The sequence below is a fragment of the Polypterus senegalus genome, chromosome 3 (genome assembly GCF_016835505.1).
Source record: "Polypterus senegalus isolate Bchr_013 chromosome 3, ASM1683550v1, whole genome shotgun sequence".
Taxonomy (NCBI): Eukaryota; Metazoa; Chordata; class Cladistia; order Polypteriformes; family Polypteridae; genus Polypterus; species Polypterus senegalus.
The window spans coordinates 40,974,011-41,001,224 of NC_053156.1; the positions used below are offsets into that span (position 1 = coordinate 40,974,011).

At 38.1% G+C, this 27,214-nt stretch overlaps 1 protein-coding gene across 7 annotated transcripts in view; it reads right to left on the reverse strand.

Annotated features, from left to right (window-relative positions):
- chd3 (chromodomain helicase DNA binding protein 3) overlaps positions 1-27,214 on the reverse strand; it is a 171,698-nt gene that overhangs the window by 103,289 nt on the left and 41,195 nt on the right. For 6 of the 7 annotated variants that reach the window (XR_005632883.1, XM_039747026.1, XM_039747025.1 and 3 more), the window contains exons 7-16: positions 26,174-26,236; positions 17,650-17,809; positions 9,439-9,617; positions 8,754-8,990; positions 5,265-5,468; positions 3,568-3,779; positions 3,033-3,164; positions 2,813-2,903; positions 1,374-1,565; positions 12-212 (exon numbers count right to left, since the gene is read on the reverse strand). Coding sequence is in view for 6 of the 7 variants with exons in the window: in XM_039747026.1 (XP_039602960.1) it covers positions 12-212; positions 1,374-1,565; positions 2,813-2,903; positions 3,033-3,164; positions 3,568-3,779; positions 5,265-5,468; positions 8,754-8,990; positions 9,439-9,617; positions 17,650-17,809; positions 26,174-26,236 (1,671 nt within the window). In the remaining variant the exon portion in view is untranslated. The remainder of the gene's footprint in view (positions 1-11; positions 213-1,373; positions 1,566-2,812; positions 2,904-3,032; positions 3,165-3,567; positions 3,780-5,264; positions 5,469-8,753; positions 8,991-9,438; positions 9,618-17,649; positions 17,810-26,173; positions 26,237-27,214) is intronic. The other variant, XM_039747024.1, reaches the window with a different exon arrangement.

A 27,214-nucleotide genomic window follows, 5' to 3' on the forward strand; every position in this document is an offset into this window, starting at 1 on the left:
CAAATACTCACTCTCATCTTAAATGCCTTTTTACCCCCCTTCATTGCATTGTCCTCAAATGAAAATTCATATTCTCGGATGATGGCCCGACTATCCTTGTCTCCAGTGTATGTCACTACATAAAAGTCAGGGGCCCACATCTCAAACTCACGTTCCCAGTTGATGATAGTTGAAAGAGGAGCACTAACCAAAAATGGGCCTTTAGTATGTCCCTATGATGCAAAACAGGTAAACAAGTTATAATCATTATTATTATAAAGCAAAAGTGTTAGGTATGTTAAATTTTTGTGAAAAGGTTGTCACAGGTGCCATCTCTGACCTGGACTTGACAAAAATTAAAAGAATTGTTCAGGATATTTAAATATTTTCAGAAGCATTTTATTTATAGGTGATCTTGCTTCGATCTGCAACTATGCAGGACTGTCAGATGGAGTGGCAGTACAACTAAATCAAACAGACAGGCAAGGACTTCACAAACTTTTATTCCTGTATTTATGAAAACCACCTTATGACACATTTGGTTTTAACATAAAGGAGACAGCACTGGTAACACAGAAAGCACAAAGATATTTCATACTTATTAATACAAATGTATCCATGACATTTAACTGTTCTTAACATGTTACCATTTCCTCATTCACTGAAAATTTACAGCAATAATTTATTTAATGTATGCCACAAGGAATGCCACAAAGGGATTTAAAATGCCTTGTTTTTTAAAAGCCCCCCTGCCTTGACTCCATAAGAAGACAAGAACAAAATACCAAAAACCTTGCAAAGGGAAAAAGGGGAAGAAATCTTGGGAAAGGCATTTCAGAGAGAAAAACAGAATCCTCTTCACAGAGCTAGATGGCCTATCTATATCATTGCTACCTCAGAAATACTATACAATAGTAGAAACTACTTCGTTCTTGCACAACACTCCTCAACAAATGCAGGAGCAGAGGGTTACAACTCTTAAGGCAAAATGAAAGAATAGATTACACTAGTCACTATATACAGAACTATCACATAAAAGGATGCAGATTTGATCAAATATATCAAAAACAAAACAGAGATTAATTAATAAACCTAATAAACAACAATATCTGCCCATCAACTAAATGTAGAATCACTGCCAGACTATAGAAATGTTATTATAACTCTACCACTTAAAATTTTACCCTTAAGTATGCCACAGTTTATGTCATTAAACTGTAATGCTTGTCTACAGATGGATGCATAAAAAATATCAAATAGTCAAAACATAATGATACGCACTCCTTTCATTTTAATGCATAGTAAGATCAAATTTCTGTTAAGCCAGGTGACATGCATATATTAACCATTATAAGTAAACATAAAATAACACCAGTTTGGATACTATAACTTACCTCCTTAAAAAGAGAGTACAGAAAAACAATGGTCTGGATGGTCTTGCCTAAACCCATCTCGTCAGCAAGGATAGTGTCTGTACCTTGTGCCCAAGAAAAGCGTAGCCAGTTCAGTCCTTCCAGCTGGTACATGTGAAGAGTACCACCAGTTTCTGTAACAAAACCTGGCTGTGTTTCATACTTCACTGTTGGCTGCAAAAAAAGTGCCATATGAAAGAGACAGATAGAGGCCGAGAAAAATATCACACAAGAAATTAAAGCGCTCAGTGCTACCAAAGCAAGTGAGTTATTGTCACAACTGATTCCATTAGAAATGATTTCACTTGTAATTCTGGAGACCTTACTACACTAAACCTGACACAGTATGCCAATGTATAGTTAATGCAACCACAATAAAAAATTGTGACTGAAGAATTAGTAATAAAACAGAGTCTAAAGGCTATGCTACATTAAATGACTTTCCAACAATTTTCAATTGAAGACTTAATTTACATAATCCGAGCCAGTAGTAAGGATTCGGTGGCACACTCCTGACGACTGACTGAAAGTCAGCCAGCCTATGAACGGCTAGGATCAAATCAGATACGTTTGATTTTTTTCTTTTGTTGGAAGGGGCTTCTTTGTGGGCTGTTTATGTGTGAATTGAGAACCAATTAGCATTCAGCCATCAGTACAATGCATACAATGTAGCAAGCAGGAAAAAGGAACACATGTGCTTGGAACTTCACAAATAAAACAGAAGCTTTTCTGTCTAATGTCTTATGTTGTATGTTCTAAAACACAATGGGGGGAAAAAAAGCAGTGATTGTGGCAGAATGTACCTCAGGTATTAACCCTTCACACAGTGCCAGTACAGTGTCAACTTAACTAGGCAGTATGGGGGCTATGGACCTCATAAACAGAAGAGAAGCACATCTCTTTAATATCTTATATTTTACTACATCATAACAGAATGGAAAAATGAAATTAATGGTAGAGATTGCTGCTGAATCTGCTGCAGCTTTTAACACCCTGTACAGCACTGACTACATCAGACAGCATACTGTTAGCTGCCAGAAAAAGGGACAAGCACAACTATGCTAAAAGTTAGGTGCTCAGCTGGTAAATGTGGAATGAGCTGCAATTTCCATCATGTAAACTGACCAGGGGCAGTGACAATCCGTGACTGATCAGCTCATCTGACATACTCCATGAAAAAAGATGTGAAATGTGATATTGGCTTAATTCTCATCTACACATATGGCTCAATCAGCAATAGTGCCATTTTCCTTGAACAAATTAACAAAAACTTTCACTGATAAAAGTAACATTTCAGAAATGTATTTACTATGCATAATGCAATAATTGTGAAACTGAACAGGAAAGTTAACTCTGTGACTCAATGCATGTTGTACTTGTAATTTGGGCTATATAAAAAAAATCCTAAACTTCACACTTACATCAGTTATTGGAGTGGGGGGTGACTCTTCAACATTTCTGTGCCTCCTAAATTTCTTTGGAATATCGGGGTCATCTTTAATCATTAACTCCCTATGAGAAAACAATGATACAAATAACTTGTTGCACACATAACATTACAGAGTTAAGTTTTTTGTGCTCATTTTAAATGTAGTCCACTTATTTCAAAATGTAACATTTTTTAAAGTATTACAGGCTCACCTGTGCGCCCAATAAGCAACTTTCTGATTTTCATATTCAGGAATTTCCATCTCATCTTTCTCCCAAGTGCACTGATCATAGGTGAGGTCCCTCCACTTAATCAAATAGTGATAACCACCTTTCTTATCCACACTGCAGATTAAATACACAATGAGCAACAAAACTAGTTCAATCAGCACCCCTGCACTCAGCTCATATGAAGCAAAGGTAATGATGTTCATGCTTGCTTGTAAAGTATTGTGTCACAATAATGTATGTGAATGTTGGCTCTTCAGTGATTCTAAGCAGAAAAATAAAATCTGTATGTGCAAAGAATGCCCACTAACCCTTACTTTCACTTTAAAAAATTTACAGCTTCCTTATGCCCATTGAAATTATCTGGAATTCTTCCATGAATTATATGAAATAAAAAGGATTGGGAAATTAATAAAAGAAACACCCTGTCCACTTAGGACTGTATTATCAAAACGTGTACATATATAATTTACTTTGTAGAAGAACAACAGTCAAAAGGTGCTTGTCCCCTTTTACATACCTATGACCTATAATCCGATGAATCATAAGCCATTCTGGCTTAATTCCGTAACGATAAAAGCGAGCTTCCATTATGGCATATTGTGGATCTTTGTTTTTCCGCTTCTCACTCTTCCTGTCATCATCACCAGAACCATAATCAAAAGGTGGTGGTTCATCCATATCATTCTTCCGTTGGTAGTTTCGGAACATTACTGAGTGGTAAATCTCCAGCTGCGAAACCAGGCAGGACACCAGCTTTTAATCTAATGATTTGTAAATTGCAAGCACCTTATGTTTAATTGACATTTGATTAAAGCAATCTATAAATAAATGGTGGGTGAAAGGATATACTGCACAAACCAACCATACATGCAACAAGCTCCAGCTGCAGTGATAACTATTATAGGCTTCACTTTTGTTGCTGTTAATTTTTTTTTCCTATTGTGCTTATCAAGGTCTAAAATATGCAAAGGTACAACAGTGGTTTATACAGAGGTAAAACACACAGACCTTAGCAGCAACACAATTTAAAATGGAACAAAAACTGGAGATTAAAACAAGACTTTCAAGTTTGATTTCGGATCCAGAGGTGAGAAAGACAATTTACCATATTGCTTCCAATTTAAATGTACTAAATGCTCAACCACAGAGAATTATGCGAATAAACCAGAAAAAAAAAATCAAATGGCTTCAAAAATAAACAAAAAAGCTTGACAAATTTGTACAGCACATATCTGCTGTTTATTTTATACGAGTTTTACCTTTACCAGTAGTCCCCTTTTCCTGTCTTAAAATATAAAAAGTACTCTTTCACGTGGGCGCTTTGAAGAAAAAAATATTATGATGTGAAATGATGCAGCTTTTTTTTATAAATTATCATATACTGAACTGGTGGAATAACCAAAATTCCTTAGAATGCACATGGGAGTACTTTTGCCATTTAAAGATAGAAAAACTAACAGTCTCCCTTTACATTAACAATACTACTGTTTAATAATTTGTTTAAAATTATACTTGCTTCTAATTATGGCATATACCGATAATTTTGGAGTCTCTTTTTAAAGGATGGGCACTTTTAGTTGAACGTAGTGTAGTATTAAGGTGCAGAGGTGATGGAAACAATTAGGATGTTGTGATAAGGAACAATATGAATGCTACAGGTAACAGAATTAATTAATCTTGTCAAGTTATGAGAAACATCCTTGGTCATAATTTACTTTGTTTGCAATGTCTTTTCTACAGTTATTCAGTTTATGAAAGCAAGTCTATGTTAAATAAAGATACTCATATATAAATATGCCAGAATAGACACCCATCAAACTACTTAAAATGTAACTTGCTGCCTTATGCCATGTGTGAAAAAAAATATTAACCTTGGTATTAAAATTTACAATATTTACTGTGTGAATGCTCGTAGAAAGTCTTTATAATATAATGTGTTAGGATATAGCGGGTTGGACAATGACTGACTGACTGAACTTTAACTTGACCATTCTTAATGGGAATTAATAAAAGGCTATATTTTAGCTCTGAACTGTAACGATTTATTTAATTTTAAAAATAAAAAAAAATCCATAATACAAGATCTTCAGAATCAATGGAAGAGGAACAAGATTTTAACTTTTATAACCTGAAACTTTTTTAAATATTTTAAATAGAGTTAAAAGATAGGGATGAATTTAATGAGCAATGCTTTTGTCATGGATTCAAAATTACCTGAAGTTCTGATACCCAGGAACAATGCCAATAAGACTGCCCTGCAAATTTCACAAAAAACATCCTCTCCGAACGACCTTCTAGGGGTTTTGGGGGGGGGTCATCAGGACTGGAATCAAGAGGTCGAGGTACAGGGGTTGGGGTTGGAGGATCACCCCACTTCCAGTGAAGAATCTTCTGTACTCTTCCTTCCACCGTGGGACACTGCAATTAAAATCACAGAGGTCATACTGAAAACAAAATAAGTTGGAAGAGACACAAGATGAACTGGTTCTGCTGTTTCTAAAGAAATTAAAACTATTCAATGCACTCTTCGGTGAGCCTAACAATGCCCCTATAATAAGCAAATAACAATAACATTTATTGAGAGCAAGAGGTTAGAGAAAAATAGATTATCACAAAAATTAACAAAGACATTTTCATTATTACGTGTAATACTTTAATTCTGATTTCATTTTTGTTAGTTTTTACAGAAAGGAAAACTTACGCCAGAAGATACATGACAAACAGTTTTCATTTTTTACTTTCTCGTACACAAAATACAGGGAAAGTATTGTAACCGTCCAAGAATTCGATATTGAGATTTTGATGAAACTCGACGTTTTAGACCTCCCTGACATTTTCGTATACAAAGTATAAGGGAAAGTATTGGAATCTTCCAAAAATTCCATTTCGTGATTTTGATGAATCTCAATGTTTTAGACCTGCTGGAGTCTGAAAACAACATTTTTGGAATTATGTGTGTGTGTGTGTGTATGCAAACATGATAGCTTGAGTATGCTTTAACTTAGGTCAACCAAATTTTGCATACAAGTATTTGGTACAAAACGCAGATTTCTGTCAACTTTTGGGTGATTTCCATTAAGTGGTACTTTATCTTTTATTCATGCAGCTGCATGTCCACTTTATTCAATTCTTACTTTTATAATAATTGTTCAATATATTAATTTGATTTGATTTGTTGTTAATGGTTCTTTAATGTACATAATATAGAAATATAATCATTCTCTTGCAGTTTACTCCTCAAATATCCATCCCCATATTTGAGTATACGAGAAAGTCTAAGGGGAGACCACTCCAGATGTTTTATTTCAGAATGGGTAAAAATTAATTCTTGAAGTACCAAAAATCAGTGCAGAATCTGTCTGATAAACCTATGCAGTAAATTTCTCCCACTTTTTTTTTTATCCTTCTTTATAGAAAAATGAGATCTATATGTTATTTTTGTAAGGATTGGCATTAGGTTATTTACACTAAAAGTGGCTGAAAGATAAGGTCATAGTTTGCACATATACAGTGGTGTGAAAAACTATTTGCCTCCTTCCTGATTTCTTATTCTTTTGCATGTTTGTCACGCAAAATGTTTCTGATCATCAAACACATTTAACCATTAGTCAAATATAACACAAGTAAACACAAAATGCAGTTTTTAAATGATGGTTTTATTATTTAGGGAGAAAAAAATCCAAACCTACATGGCCCTGTGTGAAAAAGTAATTGTCCCCTGAACCTAATAACTGGTTGGGCCACCCTTAGCACCAATAACTGCAATCAAGCGTTTGCGATAACTTGCAATGAGTCTTTACAGCTCTGGAGGAATTTTGGCCCACTCATCTTTGCAGAATTGTTGTAATTCAGCTTTATTTGAGGGTTTTCTAGCATGAACCGCCTTTTTAAGGTCATGCCATAGCATCTCAATTGGATTCAGGTCAGGACTTTGACTAGGCCACTCCAAAGTCTTCATTTTGTTTTTCTTCAGCCATTCAGAAGTGGATTTGCTGGTGTGTTTTGGGTCATTGTCCTGTTGCAGCACCCAAGATCGCTTCAGCTTGAGTTGACGAACAGATGGCGGACATTCTCCTTCAGGATTTTTGGTAGACAGTAGAATTCATGGTTCCATCTATCACAGCAAGCCTTCCAGGTCCTGAAGCAGCAAAACAACCCCAGACCATCACACTACCACCACCATATTTTACTGTTGGTATGATGTTCTTTTCTGAAATGCTGTGTTCCTTTTCGCCAGATGTAACGGACATTTGCCTTCCAAAAGTTCAACTTTTGTCTCATCAGTCCACAAGGTATTTTCCCAAAAGTCTTGGCAACCACTGAGATGTTTCTTAGCAAAATTGAGACGAGCCCTAATGTTCTTTTGCTTAACAGTGGTTTGCGTCTTGAAATCTGCCATGCAGGCCATTTTTGCCCAGTCTCTTTCTTATGGTGGAGTCGTGAACACTGACCTTAATTGAGACAAGTGAGGCCTGCAGTTCTTTAGATGTTGCCCTGGGGTCTTTTGTGACCTCTCGGATGAGTCGTCTCTGCGGTCTTGGGGTAATTTTGGTTGGCCGGCCACTCCTGGGAAGGTTCACCACTGTTCCATGTTTTTGCCATTTGTGGATAATGGCTCTCACTGTGGTTCGCTGGAGTCCCAAAGCTTTAGAAATGGCTTTATAACCTTTACCAGACTGATAGATCTCAATTACTTCTGTTCTCATTTGTTCCTGAATTTCTTTGGATCTTGGCATGATGTCTAGCTTTTGAGGTGCTTTTGGTCTACTTCTCTGTGTCAGGCAGCTCCTATTTAAGTGATTTCTTGATTGAAACAGGTGTGGCAGTAATCAGGCCTGGGGGTGGCTACGGAAATTGAACTCAGGTGTGATACACCACAGTTAGGTTATTTTTTAACAAGTGGGCAATTACTTTTTCACACAGGGCCATGTAGGTTTGGATTTTTTTTCTCCCTAAATAATAAAAACTGCATTTTGTGTTTACTTGTGTTATATTTGACTAATGGTTAAATGTGTTTGATGATCAGAAACATTTTGTGTGACAAACATGCAAAAGAATAAGAAATCAGGAAGGAGGCAAATAGTTTTTCACACCACTGTAGTGCCTGTAGGTCTCACTTCATTTCAATTTGTTTCATATAGTGCTCTTCACTGAGTACAGGCTCAGAGAGCTAGCACAAATCTACTGTTACAGGAACATACAATTTGTGTTAAACATACAGTAAAAGAGAAATTTAAATTTGAATAACAAATTAAGACAATATGTCTATTCACACTGTAACCAAGATATATTCAAGAGGGAATCTTCCTCCAATATCTGTTGCACAGTAATCTAAGATGAATCTTATATATGGTTTATCTGTAAAAGATGATTTAATAAATGGACATGAAGATGGAAAAACATCTCACACCAAACAACAACAGCCTTATGGTTTAGAAAAGAGGTTACAAAGCATCTATTTAATTCATACACTAATAAAAGGTCAACCTTTTCAGCACATACAAGGATTTGCCTGAAACACAGTATATGTAATAATGGCATTCTAGTCTAATTTAAATTGCAGATACCAAGTTATATGGCATTAATACTCACAAACAAATTATATTAGGTGGAATATAATAAACAGCATTGACTCACACAAAAGTGTTAAACGGATGGTAAAAGTGGAGAAATTGTTTTGGTATTTAGGTGCATATTTCTTACCGTACACCGTGGACAAAGCCACTCCCCATTTGGGATATCAGGCAGTGGTGGGTTGAGGCAGTGAATATGGTAAGACGAAGGACAAGAATCACAGCACAACAGCTCTCCACCATCTTTGCACACTCGGCAGTATTCCATGTGGTCATCTTCTTCTTCTTTCTCACACTCATCCTCGAGTTCTTCCTCATAGTCCTCATCCTCATCCTCCTTGGCTTCCCACTGGACACCTTCCTTGTCCTGCACCCAGGGACAAAAATCCCAAATAGAAATTTACTACATTCCAACAAATAGTATATCATTCCAGTAAAATGAAAGTGAAAAGAAAAATGTTATTCTGACCATAAATAAGAGGTGTAAATTAGTAAAAAATTTTGATACTGGTTTTTCGATACTGTCCATGTTAATTAAACTGGCAAATTAAAATTTGTTGCTTTCTACAGAAATTTACAAGTTAAAATACATAGTTACCATTCTTCTATTACAGCACAGCCCAACACAGTATATTATATTATAGCACAGCAAAGACTCTTTTAAACTTTGTCAATTTTCTTGGTACTTTAGTTTCATTATTTAGACGTTGAATCACTAAAATTCTAAATTCAGTCAATATATTTATTTTCTACTATATATATTTCCTACTATAGCATAATTCTACTACAAGTTCATTTTGTTTTAAGTCACTCACACAGTGTGGGCAGCTCCATTTCCCCTCAGGTGCTTTATCCAACTCTGGATCAAGGCATACCAAATGGTAAGCTCGAGGACAAGTGTCACAAAGGATTATTTCACCTCCCTGCTGGCATACTTCACAATAGTCTTGGTGATCAGTTTCATATCCATCAGGTTCATCGTCTCCAACAACAGCTGGAATTTGGACACAAAAGATATTAGTAAACACTGGTAATAACAGTTAAGAATTTTAAGCTTCCCAAATAATTTATCAGTAGTATGCAGAATTTTATTACTGTAATCAGACATTTCCAACAAGCAACTCTAAAAACTCTATATTTATTGGCTTTTGTAAAAGGATTTTTATACTTTTATCATCTATTATCAGATTTTCACAAAGGCCAAGAAAAAATTCAATACAATGGTGCGGTTTGTTGATGATAAGGAAATTTTATTCAAATCAGGTGGAGTGGGAGGAAGAAGTGCTAAATCAATTGGAAAAATATTAATAAGAAAACAATGAGGCTCAGCAGGAAAAACTCCTTAAGCAACTATATATGAAAAAAATAAGGAGGGGACAATAACTAGCAATTCTAAATACATCAATGACAGACGTATGCAATTTTACACAGGTTTAACCCCAAGAATATGGCACCATCAGATGGTGAAATTAAACACTTTCCCTCAGGGCTTGAGCTTCTAAAACAGTCAGTAGAGGAGGCAACATAATTGGATGCTCCTTTGCGAATGGAGGTATTGCAGCTGTAGCTGACTTCATTTAAATCTAATAAAAGTCCTGGTCTGGATAGATTGTCAATTAAGTTATATAAAGCTTTCTGATCTCGATTATCTGTCCCTGTAGGCTTACACTCTACAGTATGGTTAATCAATCCATGATCTAATTATGCTGAAAACAGGTAAAGATACAACCCAACGCAATAATTAACGACCAATTGCTCTCATAAATAGGAAGATATTTGTAAAAGTGCTGGCTGTCATGTTACAAAAGATGTTACAAAAGATCACTGATAAAATGGTCCATCCAGACCAAACACAAGATACGCTGCAGACAATGTAAGAAGACTATTGCATATAATTGATGCCATTTCCAATGTCAGATCTTCGAGTGCATTGCTCTCACTGGGTGTAGAGAAGGCATTTGATAGAGTGAACAGGGAGTTTACCTGGAGCACATTAATGACGATGGGGTTTGGTGTAGGTTTTCTTAACATAAAACTTTGTTTTCTAATTCTACATCTACAGTTTGTACAAACTCAATTGTATCTTACCCTTTTAATTTATTTCATGGTGGTAGGCAGGGGTGCTTGCTTTCACATATGCTTTTTATTCTTGCTCTAGACCTCCTGGCTATGGCGCTGTGTTTGAGTTCTGGTTTCACTCCTGTAACTATGATCAAGAGTTGAAGACATCTGGAGAAGTATGTAAGAGTTGTACAAGATATGTACGAGGGAAGTGTGAGTGGTGATGTCTGCTGTAAGTAGCAACAGCATCAAGGTATAGGTGGGATTACATCAGGGATTGGCTCTGAGCCCTTTCTTATTTGCAAAGGTGATGGACAGGTTGACAGATGAGATTAGACAGGAGTCCCTGTTGTCTATGATGTCTGCTGATGACACTGTGATCTGTAGCAAGAGTAGGGAGCAGGGTGTGGAAACACCGGAGTGGCTGAGATATGCTCTAGAGAGGAGAGGAACAAAGGTCAACAGGGACAAGACAGAAAATGTGCATAAATTATAGGGAGATCAGAGGATTGGTGAGGATACAGGAACTAGAGTTGGTGAAGGTGGATGAGTTTAAATACCTGGAATCAACAGTACAGAGTAACATGGAGTGTGGAAGAGTACAGGCAGGGTGGAGTCAGTGGAGAAGAGTGTCAGAAGTTAAAGATGTTAGGATTTACATTGGGTGTGACAAGGAAGGACATGATTAGAAATGAGTACATTAGAGGGAAACCTAAAGTTGATTGGTTTGGAGACAAAGTTAGAGAGGTTAGATTGCATTGGTTTTCAATATGTGCAGTGGAGAGATGCTGGATATATTGAGAAAAGGATGCTAAGGATGGAGCAGCCAGGTAAGAGGAAAAGAAGAAAGCCTAAGAGGAGGTTTATGGATGTTATGAGAGAAGACATGCCAGTGGTGGGATTAACAGAGCAAGATGCAGAGGACAGGAGGATATGGAAAAAGATGACTCGCTGTGTCGACCCCTAACGGGAGCAGTCAAAAGAAGAAAAACAACTGTGGCCAATACTGAACAAAAAATTTAATTGTACACTGATGATATACTTCTATATCTTGGTAATGTTGTGACAGGCATTCCACCAACACTGTCCATCGTTTCAACATATACACTTCTTTTAGGTTATAAAATTAATTGGTTGAAGTCTGCTCTCTTGCCGTTGGACATCTCCGTTAATTATTTAACAGAACCTCACAGTATACCAGTGGTCAGATCATTTCGATATTTAGGTCTTACAGTTTCTTCTTCCATGAGTGAATTATATTGGTTAATTACAGGATTACTTTCAAAGCAATAAAGATTTCAATTTGTGCCTGAAATAAACTAAATTTATCTTTCAGACATAATTATCTATTACTAAAACAATGGTTCATAAGGCTCCATCCCTAGGTTTTTGAGAAGAGGTTAAGTTGGTGCTATGAAGATTTTCATTGAATAAAAATAGGCCTGCACTTAAACATAACACCATGACTCTTGCCAAATAGAATGGTGGGCTCTGTTTCCAGAATTTAAGTGATATCACGCTGCATATTTTCTATGACCTAACTGGCAGCTGTATACTAAGAGGGAGCTTAGAGGGAGCTGCCCCATCTTGATTTAACAGAATTTGGTACCTCGTGTTCACTTACCCTTTCTATGGTGTTAAATCTAAGACATTATGTCTACAACTCTCATCCACACTTAGACATGCGTTGCAGGTTTGGGCTCAGGTGGGGCATATATTTAACCCCATTCCAAAGTGGCACTCATATTCATATTTTTTGACAATTGTGCCCTTAATATTGGGGTCATCCGATTACTTTCTCTGTGTGGTATAAGGCAGGTATTCGTACATTAGGTGATACTAGCCAACCCGCGGCATAGCATACGCCGCTTAATCAGGCCGCTTTTTAAATGATTTTTAAGCACAGAGGAAAAAACAAACATTTGAAAAATCCGTAATTTAATAAACCACCAAGAAAAGTAACATTGCAACAATGCACGCTACGAACCAACATACAATTGTCTGTGACTGAAAACCAGAGGAGTGCGGTCGTGCTTTCTCCTTCCAAAGCGAAGGACGGGGTTGAACGGCGCTCGTTCAGTACGCACTGCCCGCTTATGTGCCCGCCCCCAACTCCCTACCTGAGTCGCTTTCGTCTGTGTACAGTCCACATGCACCTGTTAGTCATGTTGACTGTTAATTTTCCAAACACCGCCTCAGTCAGTTTCCACGTTGATTTTTCATTGTTCTTTGCGGTTCCGGCTGCTTTTTTTTTTTATATATAATCCACCAAGTCACCCGACCATGGGGGGCTTTACAAAGGGCAGGGACATAATCAGCGCGAGCGTATGACCCGCACGTACTGGGAATTTCTCGTTCGTGGGGAACAATTGGAAGCCACGGTCTCCATCACGAATGGGGTTCAAAGGCTTACCCACGCCTCCCCGCGCCGGGTAGACACACGTTGATCCATTCCATTCCATGCAGTACCGGACATACAAGTGCATCACAGACCTGTTAATGTTCAATCTCACGTGGCTGAAAGCCACTTGTCCCTCTAAAATTTGGGCGCCGACGCTGTTGGGTCGTGTAACTATTTAGCAGGCGGAGTCTCGTTAGTTTTCAGAAATAACCAGCCAAATCGCTCCACCAACTAAGAACTGCCATGCACCACCACCCACAGAATCGAGAAAGAGCTATCAATCTGTCAATCCTGTCCGTGTCGGGTGAGGTTTCCTGTGTTGAGTCAAATGAAGCGAAAGGGCTCCACACCTGGTGGTGCCCTTCCATCAATTCCTTTAAGTTTCAGCTTTGTAACCATACTCCCCCCTGAACCCAAAGACTTTGGTTACCCGGTTGGCTGCCCGGCGGGTCATGGGAATGATGCCGCCTGATCACCTGTTGCGAGGCCTGCATTGGTGAAGCAGGTGAGACGGTAATGAAACAGAGGCACAGGGCTTATTGGTTTTTAAAGACTGCTTCCTTCATTGGGTTTTAACCAATTCACGGAACGAACCAACACACAATCGTCCGTGCAGCGCTCAGGGTGGAACGGGAGGAGAGGAGAAGGACATCCACTCCGCTCCCTCCATCATGCTAGTCTGCTGATTTCTCGTTCAGTATACACTGCCTGCTCATGTGCCCACCCTCCAACTCGTCACTCGAGTCGTTGTCGTCTTTGTACAGTCCAGATGCACCTGTGACTCACGTAGACTTTTCTTTGCTCTGTGCCGTTTTGGCTACCTTTCTATATATAATCCACCAAGACACCCGACCACGGTGGGAGGGTGTGTACAAGCGTGCCGGAGTATCTAAGAAGCGCATGTTTGTCGCGGATGCGAATTGCTGTATGTATCGTGTAAAACAGTTTGCTATAGTCCACGCGGTCGTGCGTCGTAACCGAAAACTCGTTTTTTAAAGACTGCACACTTCATTGTGTTTTAACCTCAGTTGTAAAGGAATGTTTCAAGGATCCCATGGGATACCCCTCGCAAACAGTTTTACACGCCGCATATGGCGATTCACCTCTGCGAGAAACATGCCTCTATTACAGTCAACGTGGGTCAGAGCTGCATGAGACCTCTACGACAGACGAATATAAATGACTCCGGTTTTTCTGAGTCATCACGTCCGAGTTGGTGGGCGTGGCTCTGAGTTGTCGTCGTAGCCAATGGTCTTGGAGTTGGTGGGCGTGGCTCCTTCCTGCGTGCGCCATAGGTGTCTCACTTGTCGGCGGCTTAGTGAATCCACGCCCCTTCCGGCGTGCTTTCCATGGTTGTCTTGCCTTAGTGAATTATATATATAGATTTTTGATTCCAGTGGCCTTAAACCCTTTCAGTTATTATGCAAAGAGTCCAAATTCCAAGATTTTCCTTTATCTTCTGTCTCCCGGCTATTAAACCAAAGGACATTGTTCTATCTGCTCCCCGACCTATACACCCACTAATTAGATTTGCCTTTGCACTTAGCTCTGACTCCAGACTTGTCTCTGAATTTTATGTAATGCTGTGCAGTGCTACAGCTAATCCATTAGCTATTCAAAAAGTCTGACAATAGGATTTGTTGTCTGCTGCAGAAATTTGCTGGGATACCATTTTTGACAGCATAAAGACCTCCTCTAGAAATCTGGATTATCAGTATGTGCAATTTAGATACATTCATCTTGCATACAGGTGCCGGTCATAAAATTAGAATATCATGACAAAGTTGATTTATTTCAGTAATTCCATTCAAAAAGTGAAACTTGTATATTAGATTCATTCATTACACACAGACTGATATATTTCAAATGTTCATTTCTTTTAATTTTGATGATTATAACTGACAACTAATGAAAGTCCCAAATTCAGTATCTCGGAAAATTAGAATATCAATTAAGACCAACGCAAAAAGGATTTTTTAGAAATGTTGGCCAGCTGAAAGGTATGAACATGAAAAGTATGAGCATGTACAGCACTCAATATTTAGTTGGAGCTCCTTTGGCCTGGATTACTGCAGCAATGCGGCGTGGAATGGAATTGATCAGTCTGTGGCACTGCTCAGGTGTTATGAGAGTCCATGTTGCTCTGATAGTGGCCTTCAGCTCTTCTGAATTGATGGGTCTGGCGTATTGCATCTTCCTCTACACAATAAGCTCAGGCGAGTTTGCTGGCCAATCAAGAACAGGGATACCATGGTCCTTAAACCAGGTACTGGTAGTTTTGGCACTTTGTGCAGGTGCCAGGTCCTGTTGGAAAATGAAATCTGCATCTCCATAAAGTTCATCAGCAGCAGGAAGCATGAAGTGCTCTAAAACTTCCTGGTAGACGGCTGCGTTGACCTTGGACCTCAGAAAACACAATGGACCAACACCAGCAGATGACATGGCACCCCAAACCATCACTGACTGTGGAAACTTTACACTGGACCTCAAGCAACGTGGATTCTGTGCCTCTCCTCTCTTCCTCCAAACTCTGGGACCTTGATTTCCAAAGGAAATGCAAAATTTTCTTTCATCAGAGAACATAACTTTGGACCACTCAGCAGTAGTTTTGTCTTTAGCCTAGGCGAGATGTTTCTGACGCTGTCTCTTGTTCAAGAGTGGCTTGACACAAGGAATGTGACAGCTGAAACCCATGTCTTGCATACGTCTGTGCGTGGTGGTTCTTGAAGCACTGACTCCAGCTGCAGTCCACTCTTTGTGAATCTCCCCCACAGTTTTGAATGGGTTTTGTTTCACAATCCTCTCCAGGGTGCAGTTATCCCTATTGTTTGTACACTTTTTTCTATGACATCTTGTCCTTCCTTCACCTCTCTATTAATGTGCTTGGACACAGAGCTCTGTTAACAGCCATCCTCTTTAGCAATGACCTTTTGTGTCTTGCCCTCCTTGTGCAAGGTGTCAATGGTTGTCTTTTGGACAACTGCCAAGTCAGCAGTCTTCCCGATGACTGTGTTGCCTACAGAACTCGACTGAGAGACCATTTAAAGGCTTTTGCAGGTGTTTTGAGTTAATTAGCTCTTTAGAGTGTGGCACCAGGTGTCTTCAATATTGAACCTTTTCACAATATTCTAATTTTCCAAGATACTGAATTTGGGACTTTCATTAGTTGTCAGTTATAATCATCAAAATTAAAAGAAATAAACATTTGAAATACATCAGTCTGTGTGTAATTAATGAATCCAATATACAAGTTTCACTTTTTGAATGGAATTACCGAAATAAATCAACTTTGTCATGATATTCTAATTTTATGACTGGCACCTGTATATCACAAAATGTGAGTGTTTATGGGGTAGGTTGATTTCCTCACACTGTAATTTCTGCCTGTATAATGTGCCTGGCACCTTTGTGCATGACTTTTGGGAATGATTTGTGGACTCTTGTTGCAAGGGCCCTTACATTCATTCTGGATATTCAAATACCTGTATCACCACAATAATGGATCTTACCAGATTTATCCATTTATCTTTTATTGATAACTCAGCTACATAAGCATGTTATTTCCATTGTTTCTACTGCTTTTAAATTTCTACTAGTGTATTTCTTTAGTCACTGGAAGTTTTCTTTTTATAATTTGATGCTTTTAAAAGGCTCATCTTTGACAATTACTGGGGCATCAGAAAATAGCATTAGAAATTGAGAGGCTTTCACTAAGAGAAATTAAAAACCAGCTGTGCTATATCTAAGTTTCTTGTTTCTATTATGATGTGCATGCCACGATTGGTAGTTTGCTGTCACAGGTGAGTGGGCATTTTGGGATTGTGGACATGAAGTCTTGGAGGGGATTGGGGGGCTGGTGTTTATGACCTCTCTAACGTCTAACAATCTGAAGTTTATGTTTTTCAAACATAGATTGTAATTTCGTTTTATTTAACTCAACTGTGATTTTATATACTGTATACATTTTCCTGTTTTTACACTGCTATTTATCATTTCTTACTCTCAATAAATAATTGATCACAAAAAAACTACAATACCTAACTTTAATGATGAATAGCCAAGTACCACCAAAGTTCTCTTATTTATCATGATGAACATGATGAAAGGATTTAATACATAGTAGAGGAAATGGGGTACAAAGAAGACAAAGAGGAATACTAATTAATACAACTCTAAAGGAGCCATCTACAGTATATTCACAAATGAAGGGATGGGATTTTCTTTGTCTTTGAACTCAAGAAATCTTCTCCAACTTTAACTGTCATATCTACAAATTTAGACTTTGATTGTTAATTGAACGGAAGTCAGCAACTCCACAGGCAATAACCTAGCATTGTAGCCCAGCTCCATATTCTCAAGGCTATTTTTACTTGCATAAATGACCTAAAAATCTCAGCATGCTCTATAATCAAATTAGTATGCAAAACACTGACATCATTTTAAAATTGAATGCTTTAAACTAAGTGGTCGATCTAAAAATACTCAGGCCTAAACAAATGACAAAAGGAGGACCTATGTTCAGTTTCATTAACATAAAAAACAAAGAAAAAGTAATGATAAACACCTGTCTGAAGACGAACGTCAAGCCTACTTTTCTTTTTCTTCTTGGCAGGTCGACCTCTCTTTCCTTTTTTCACTCTGCCCGAAGTGTCAGAACGGACAGATGAGCTATGGACACTGGAGTTGTCTAAATCAGACTCTTCCTCAAAGTCAATCTCATCACTCTGAAAAAACAATACCCAAAGAGGTTATGGATTATAGAGAAACTGAACTGGCAGGAAAAACAGGTTTTATTTAATACTATGTAAGGTGCACAGAATGGTCAATATATTACATAAATGAGGTGTTGGTGGAGGTACTGATATAGTATAGTATTGCATTATTTTTCTTTTGGATATATCAATAACATATAAAGGCACCAGTATATAAATTATCATGCTTTTTTGGTACCATGTATGGAAAATTAGAACCAATGCCTTTTATTAGCTGTAACAAAATGCACTGCTTCTGAATTCCCAAAACAGGTACACCATTAACATGAGCACTGCTTCAGGGATTCTAATAAAGATTTAATCCAGATTTAAGTTAAGCATTTTGATTAATTCTGGTTTTCACAATGAGATACTGCTATGAAACAGCATGATATTAAACAATTTGCAAAGACTGTCATAAAACAAACAACAATACTACAAACTAAGATGGTCTTTACCAGTTGACAGGGATGATTAAAGACCAATTTAAACTGAATTTAGCATTCCCCATGTGTACAAACTAACATAATGAAAAAGGCTCCATGAAGTACAATTATGATTCAGATGTAATGTTCACATCCATCCCGTGGTTTGCTTTGCTCACTTTGTCATGCCTCAGCAACAACAAAGTGCCATGTGCAAAAGAAAAAAAATTAACATTATCTAAGCTATGTAGTCCAATTTCATGGGCACAGGGATGGACAGAACAGGGGGGTGCTTTACCAGTTCATTGCTATGTCCGCTTGCTCATACTCACTTTGAATTGCAAAATTAAACCATCTTTCACTTTAACCTGGTCTCTGTTTTCCAACAGAATTGCACTGTCACTTTCTCAAAATAAGAGATTAACTCATTTTTCCCTTGTTCTTCTGCTTTAATGTACTTGTATATCACCTTCATTTTACTTTGTTTGTCATTACTGTTAACACTTATTGTGCAATATCAGTAAAGTATATTTTTCAAGGTTCAATTCATTGGTTTGCTGTGTGGGACTTCTTAATGGTCTCCTGTTCAATGGTTAAATTTCTTATCAGAATATAATCTTATTCACATAGTAAAGTGCATTGTAATGGTAGCATTAACTGGGAAGTACAGTATAACCATTTAACTGCTGAAGCAAAATCTATCTTTATCCATGGCTGGAGTACAGAAAGCCATACACACTGAAATGCATTTTATGAGAAACCTTTTATTTTAGAATGTTCTGTGTGATAGTCATACAGTTAGGTCCATAAATATTTGGAAAGAGACAACTTTTTTCTAATTTTGGTTTTGTACATTACCATAATGAATTTTAAATTAAACAACGCAGATGCAGTTGAAGTGCGGGCTTTCAGCTTTAATTTAGGGGTTGAACAAAACAATTGCATAAAAATGTGAGAGAACTAAAGTATTTTTTTAACATCCAGCCATACGCCGGTATGCAGGTGGCAGCAAAGTGTACTTGAAACGATGGTGTAGATAACTGTTTATTAGCATCAGTGTCCTAGATTCTTCATACAGTGCATCCAGAAAGTATTCACAGCGCATCACTTTTTCCACATTTTGTTATGTTACAGCCTTATTCCAAAATGGATTAAATTCATTTTTTTCCTCAGAGTTCTACAAAAAAACACCCCATAATGACAACGTGAAAAAAGTTTACTTGAAATTTTTGCAAATTGATAAAAAAAAAATTGAGAAATCACATGTACATAAGTATTCACGGCCTTTGCCATGAAGCTCAAAATTGAGCTCAGGTGCATCCTGTTTCCCCGATCATCCTTGAGATGTTTCTGCAGCTTAATTGGAGTCCACCTGTGGTAAATTCAGTTGATTGGACATGATTTGGAAAGGCACACACCTGTCTATATAAGGTCCCACAGTTGACAGTTCATATCAGAGCACAAACCAAGCATGAAGTCAATAATTGTCTGTAGACCTCCAAGACAGGCTTGTCTCGATGCACAAATCTGGGGAAGGTTACACAAAAATTGCTGCTGCTTTGAAGGTCCCAATGACCACAATGGCCTCCATCATCCGTAAGTAGAAGAAGTTTGAAACCACCAGGACTCTTCCTAGAGCTGGCCAGCCATCTAAACTGAGCGATCGGGGGAGAAGGGCCTTAGTCAGGAAGGTGACCAAGAACCCGATGGTCACTCTGTCAGAGCTCCAGAGGTCCTCTGTGGAGAGAGGAGAACCTTCAGAAGGACAACCATCTCTGCAGCAATCCATCAATCAGGCCTGTATGGTAGACTGGCCAGATGGAAGCCACTTCTTAGTAAAAGGCACATGGCAGCCCGCCTGTAGTTTGCCAAAAGGCACCTGAAGGACTCTCAGACCATGAGAAACAAAATTCTCTGGTCTGATGAGACAAAGATTGAACACTTTGGTGTGAATGCCAGGCTGCGCTCATCACCAGGCCAATACCATCCCTACAGTGAAGCATGGTGGTGGCAACATCATGCTTTGGGGATGTTTTTCAGTGTCAGGAACTGGGAGACTAGTCAGGATAATGGGAAAGATGACTGCAGCAATGTACAGAGACATCCTGGATGAAAACCTGCTCCAAAGCGCTCTTAACCTCGGACTGGGGTGACGGTTCATCTTTCAGCAGGACAACGACCCTAAGCACACAGCCAAGATATCAAAGGAGTGGCTTCAGGACAACTCTGTGAATGTCCTTGAGTGGCCCAGCCAGAGCCCAGACTTGAATCCGATTGAACATCTCTGGAGAGATCTTAAAATGGCTGTGCACTGACGCTTCCCATCCAACCTGATGGAGCTTGAGAGGTGCTGCAAAGAGGAATGGGCGAAACTGGCCAAGGATAGGTGTGCCAAGCTTGTGGCATCATATTCAAAAAGGCTTGAGGTTGTAATTGCTGCATCGACAAAGTATTGAGCAAAGGCTGTGAATACTTATGTACATGGGATTTCTCTGATTTTTTATTTTTAATAAATTTGCAAAAACCTCAAGTACACCTTTTTCACATTGTCATTATGGGGTGTTGTATGTAGAATTCTGAGGAAAAAAATGAATTTAATCCATTTTGGAATAAGGCTGTAACATAACAAAATGTGGAAAAATTGTTGCACTGTGAATACTTTCCGGATGCACTGTATATGTGTATTTTCCTTAAGTGGTTCTTATTAAAGCCATCTGCTCTTGCCAAGCCTGTGTTTTAGATAAACAAGTAAAACATCCTATGTACTTGCATAGCATATTTCTTTTATGGTTTCATTTTGTGATAAATAATGTGTGTAACAAAAGTAATCAGAAAAAAGCACCCATTTGCATATAAAAAATGTAGTGTAAAAGTAGTAAAAGAAGACATGTTTACTCAAATAAAGCAGAAATATTCTCGAAAAGTATTTGCATACAGTAACAAGTATTCCTACTTTGTCACTATGCAACACTTACACAGACAACTTGAAGGAGTGAGAGCAGGCACATTACCAGAACTTAGTGTATACCAACAGGAGAAATGTCTTTGGAATGGTGTATGATAATTGTAGATTAAGCTATGCAACAGTTTCATTAGCATAGGTAAAACATCTAAGAAAAAAAATAATGTACAGATGTGAATGACTACCAATGAATAAGAGACAAAACTTATCAGCCAAATGCTATGCAAAAATACACTGGATGTTGATTGTGTGTGTGTATATATATATATATATATATATATATATATATATATATATATATATATATATATATATATACTGCTCAAAAAAATTCAAGGAACGCTTATCCTCCTGGATATCTATACTGATATAGACTGGGTAATGTGTTAGGAACGAAAGGATGCCACATCGTTGATGGAAATGAAAATGATCAACCTACAGAGCCCTGAATTCAAAGGCGCCCAAAAATCAGAGTGAAAAATTATGTGGCAGGCTAGTCCATTTTGCCAAAATTTTATTGCAGCAACTCAAAATTGTACGCAGCACTTTGTATGGCCCCTGTGTTCTTGTATACATGCCTGACATCATCGGTGCATGCTTCTAATGAGATGACAGATGGTGTTGTGGGGGATCTCCTCCCAGATCTGGACCAGGGCATCACTGAGCTCCTGGACAGTCTGAGGTGCAACCTGGTGGCATTGGATGGACCAAAACATAATGTCCCAGAGGTGTTCTATTGGATTTAGGTCAGGAAAGTGTGGTGGCCAGTCAATGGTATCAATTCCTTCATCCTCCAGGAACTGCCTGCATACTCTCACCACATGAGGCCAGGAATTGTCGTGTACCAGGAGCCACTGTACCAGCATAGGGTCTGACAATGGGTCCAAGGATTTCATCCTGATACCTAATGGCAGCCAAGGTGCCTTTGTCAAGCCTGTAGTGGTCGGTGTGACCCTCCATGGATATGCCTCCCCAGACAATCATTAACCCACCACCAAACTGCTCATGCTGAATGATGTTACAGGCAGCATAATGTTCTTCATGGCTTCTCCAGACCCTTTCACTTCTGTCACGTGCTCAGGGTGAACCTGCTCTCATCTGTAAAAAGCACAGGGCACCAGTGGTGCATCTGCCAATTCTGGTATTCTATGGCGAATGCCAATCAAGCTGCATGCTGCTGGGCAGTGAGCTCAGGGCCCACTAGAGGACATGGGGCCCTTGGGTCACCCTCATGAAGTCTTTCTGGTTGTTTGGTCAGAGACATTCACACCAGTGGCCTGCTGGAGGTCATTTTGTAGGGCTCTGGCAGTGCTCATCCTGTTCCTCCTTGCCCAAAGGAGCAGATACTGGTCCTGCTGATGGGTTATGGACCTTCTATGGCGCTCTCCAGCTCTCCTAGAGTAACTGCTTGTCCCCTAGAATCTCCTCCATGCCCTTGAGACTGTGCAGGGAGACACAGCAAACCTTCTGGGAATGGACAGGTATTGATGTGCCATCCTGGAGAAGTTGGACTACCTGTGCAACCTCTGTAGGGTCAAGGTATCGCCTCATGCTACCAGTAGTGACACTGACTGTAGCCAAATGCAAAACTAATGAAGAAACAGTCAGAAAAGATGAGGAGGGAAAAATGTCAGTGGCCTCCACCTGTTAAACCATTCCTGTTTTGGGGTCATCTCATTGTTGCCCCTCTAGCATCTGTTGTTAATTTAATTAACACCACAGCAGCTGAAACTGATTAACAACCCCTCTGCTACTTAACTGACCAGATTAATATCCCATAAGTTTCATTGACTTTATGCTATACTCTGATTAAAAAGTGTTCCTTTAATTCTTTTGAGCAGTATATATATATATATATATATATATATATATATATATATATATATATATATATATATAACAGTATTTAAACTGTTAAGATTCAGTTAGGTTGGAACATGAAAATATATTGTATCTTTACAATGCAGGCTTTATAGGAAATATCAATGCTTTTGTTGTCCTCCATGAAATTACCATCAGCAGTGGCGTTATAGTGTGGAAAAGCTCACCAAGCTTGGTACTATATTCAATAAATTTTAATCAGAAAACATTTCTATTGTGAGCTAATCTAATGTCCATTTTTTTAAGAGTTGGTGGATTGTCCCACTGAATAATATTGTGTTTTTGTGTTGGTGGTTGTGTTATCCTGCATGTTTGAAGCAGGCTTCAAAGGAACTTGGTCATACAACAGAGCAGTTCCCTTTATGAGTCTTAGCATTGAATTAGTCAGTTAGAGCAAGGCACAAAAGAGAAAGTTGTTAAAAACACAACATTAGTGATATGGAGGCAATCATACATATTAAATTATTAGTAATAAGCTAAGACTTCTGATGCTACAATTTCCCCAGACACTGTGTTTTAATAGGCAAGCTGAATATATCTGTAAGTTTTGCCATTTGGCCACCAATGTTATAAAATTATACTGTTGCATGCAAAAGTTCAGGCATCCCTGCTTAAAATGTCCGTTACAGCAAATAAGTGAGTAGAAAATGAACTGATCACCAAAAGGCAAGTAGTTAAAGACCACCCTTTCTTTTCAGTATTTTCTGCAAGATTACATTTTTATTTCCACCATTCAAAGTTACAAAATACCAAAATAATGAAAAGGGTCTGAAGCAAAAGTCTGGGCACCCGACATGGCCAGTACTTAGTAACAGCCCTTTTGGCAAGTATTGTAAATGCTTTCTGTAGCCAGCTAAGAGTCTTTCAGTTATTACTTGGGGTATTTTTGTTCATTCATCCTTACAAAAGGATTCTAATTCTGCAAGATTCTTAGGCTGTCTTGCAAGCACTGCTCTTCTGAGACTTATCCACAGATTTTCAATGATGGGGACTGTGAGGGTTTTGGCAAAACTTTCAGTTTGCACCTCTTGAGGTATTCCATTGAAGATTTTGAGGTGTGTTTAAGATCATTATCTTATTGTAGGACCCATCCTCTTTTAAACTTGAACTTTTTTTACAGAAGGAGTGATGTTTGCTTCCAGAATATGTTGGTATATATTTAAAATCCATTCTTCTCTCAGTCAATGACATGTTCCCCATGCCACTGGCTGTAACACAAGCCCAAAGCATGAGTGATCCACTCCAATGCTTAATAGTTCGAGAAGTGTTCTTTTTCTGGAATTGTGCACACTTTTCTCTCCAAACATATCTTTACACATTGTGGGTAAAAAGTTCTATTTTGACTTCATCAGTCCACAGAATTTGGTTCCAAAATGCATCAGGCTCATTGAGATGTTCATTTGCATACTTCAAGCACTGACTTTTGTGGCTAGGACACAATAAAAGTTTTCCTCTGCTGACCCAATGATGAAGGGCAAATTTGTTCAGGTGTCACTGCAAAGTAGAACAGCGGGACCTCAAATATCTAATATACATGGCGTTCCTTTCGATTTTTCACTGTACAGTTAAATAAAACAAAAACAATATACTAATCTTGTATAAAATGCTGAAATGAAATGTGTCATCTTTACCTTTATGCCTTTTGGTGGTAGGTTCAACTTCTGCTCATTTAACTATTCACAGTAACAGAAATTTTATGCAATGGTGCCCAAAGGTTTGCATGCCACTGTACCAATATTTAGATATGCACTCATATACAGCTACAAGGGAGTAAGAATATGGTCTACCAATGGGAAAGATCATTTAAGGTCTCAGGATGGATTGTTATTTACTGAGTGAGGAAAAGAACTGATTTTAAAGAACACAAGCAATTAATAAAGCTTCTAAAAAAAAAAAATGAGAACAAAAAGAATACATAATGCAGCAGTCAGGGTGTGGTTATTACAGTGATGTATTAGAAAAGTGAAAGAATTTAGAGTTGAAAATTTAATTACAAGCATGTTAGAGCCAAATTTTACTTTGAAGAGAGACTAGTTTGCCACTATGAAATTAGATCAAAAGTTTGAAAATGTATCAAATAAAATATACATTTCTCTCTATTATAAAAAAAAATCCTGGAGAGAAACATTAGGGCGACGAGACGTGATCTTCATGTTAAGATCACGGAAGACACTTGAAAGACCCACGAGACTAAAGACATTGGCCACAGAGCGTCTCACAGGGACCTTAAACATGAGACTTTGTGGCAAGAGATTGACTCAGGACCGTCTCGCGATGACGTAGAATATGAGATTTTTGCAAGACATGGTCTACTTACAACTAAATAAGAGCACGGGTAGAAACACACTCAATTGTGTTTTGGCTTTGAGCACACAAAGATCCAGGGCTCTCAGCGCATATAAAGCATATAAGGACAATACGTTATAAATGAAACATAGACGACTAAGTGAAGAAAAAAGCAGCACGGGGAAAAGAGACTCAAAAGTGTTGGGGAGACAAAAAAAGAAAATGAATAATCTAGGTGCAAATTCAGAAAATAACGAAAGTAATTATCAGCCCGAAACAAGTGGAATTGAAAAAAAAGCAAGTCCAATCCAGACATTGGGGCTATACACATGCAGAGCAGGTTAGAGATAATGAAAACAGTGGAAATCAAAAGACTCAAAAAAAAAAAAAAAAAAAAAAAAAAAGTAGGCGAGAAACACATGCAGAGCAAGATACAGAATATGAAAGCAGAAAAAAACAACAGTATCAAAACAAAGAAAGTAAACATTGCATTAGCACAAAGAAAGAGAAATTATTACTCGGAGAAACAATGAAAAGGCGAATAGAGATCGAATATATGGACATAGGTGATCTGTCAGAAGTATGTAAATATTGTAAGGCTTTGAAGTTTAAGTCAAGAGAATTTCAAAAACGGAGTTTACCTCACATGCATTTATTAGTTACTTTGCAAAAAAAAATTATTAACTGCTGCTTATGTAGGTCATTTTGTTTGTGCTGAAATTCCAAACAGAGAAACCTATCCCGAGTTATGTTACAAAGTCATTAAACACATGTCTCACTGACCTCATTAAAAAGATTCAGCACGTTGGGACTCGAAAGATTCCAAATATTGTTTTTACAGAAGTTCTGAAATAAAAGTGAAACTAATGAAATAGCAACAATTCAAAGAAAAAAAAAATCTTAAAAGCGTGTATTCGGAAAAATAAAAACGGGGATTGGTGATAGTATTATAAAATATACTGACTTTAAAACTCCCATAAGGTTCAAGACTATTAAGGAAAAATGTAATCAATTTAAAGATTATTAAAAATCAGCAAGAATCAATCTGACATAAAACAATTACCTAATTAAGTTATACATTAAAAAAAAATTTTTTCAAGCAAATATGATAGTTCAAATTTAAAGTGCTATCTGAATGTCAGTTACCAAATGAAATCCAGCTGAAATATTTAAATATGACTATCTGCAATAGCTGTCAACATCATTTATAAAGCTAAGAGAACTGAAGGTTTCCATATACATTTTCAATCAATAGAAAAGAAGATTAACTGTTATAAAATATCTTTTAAACGATGATGTTAAGGTATTGGCAAAAACTCTTGTAAATAGAATTAAAAACATATATAATCACACCAGGTTTACTAAGGAAAGGAAGTACTAAATCAGAGACTTCTGCTTGGGAAAGCAGATCATAATGTGGTTCTGCTTCAGCCTCACTACAAACCAAGAGTGAGGGAGCTACCTACAACCACACGCTCATTCAGGAAGTGGTCCCCTGAGGCAGAGCAGGCTCTGAGAGACTGCTTTGGAAGCTACGGACTGGGATATCCTGCAGGGATCATATAGTGAGAACATTGAGGAGGTTGCTGACTGCACTACTGACTACATCAACTTCTGTATGGACATTATAGTTCCAGTACGAACAGTACACCGATATGCTAACAACAAGCCATGGATTACAAGTGACATCAAGGGCTTTTTGAACCAGAAGAAAAGGGCTTTTAAAGGCGGTGATCAGCATGAGCTTAAGGGCGTGCAGAAGGAACTCCAAGTCCATTTCAGGGCGGCGAAGGAGCAGTACAGGAGAAAGCTGGAGATGCAATG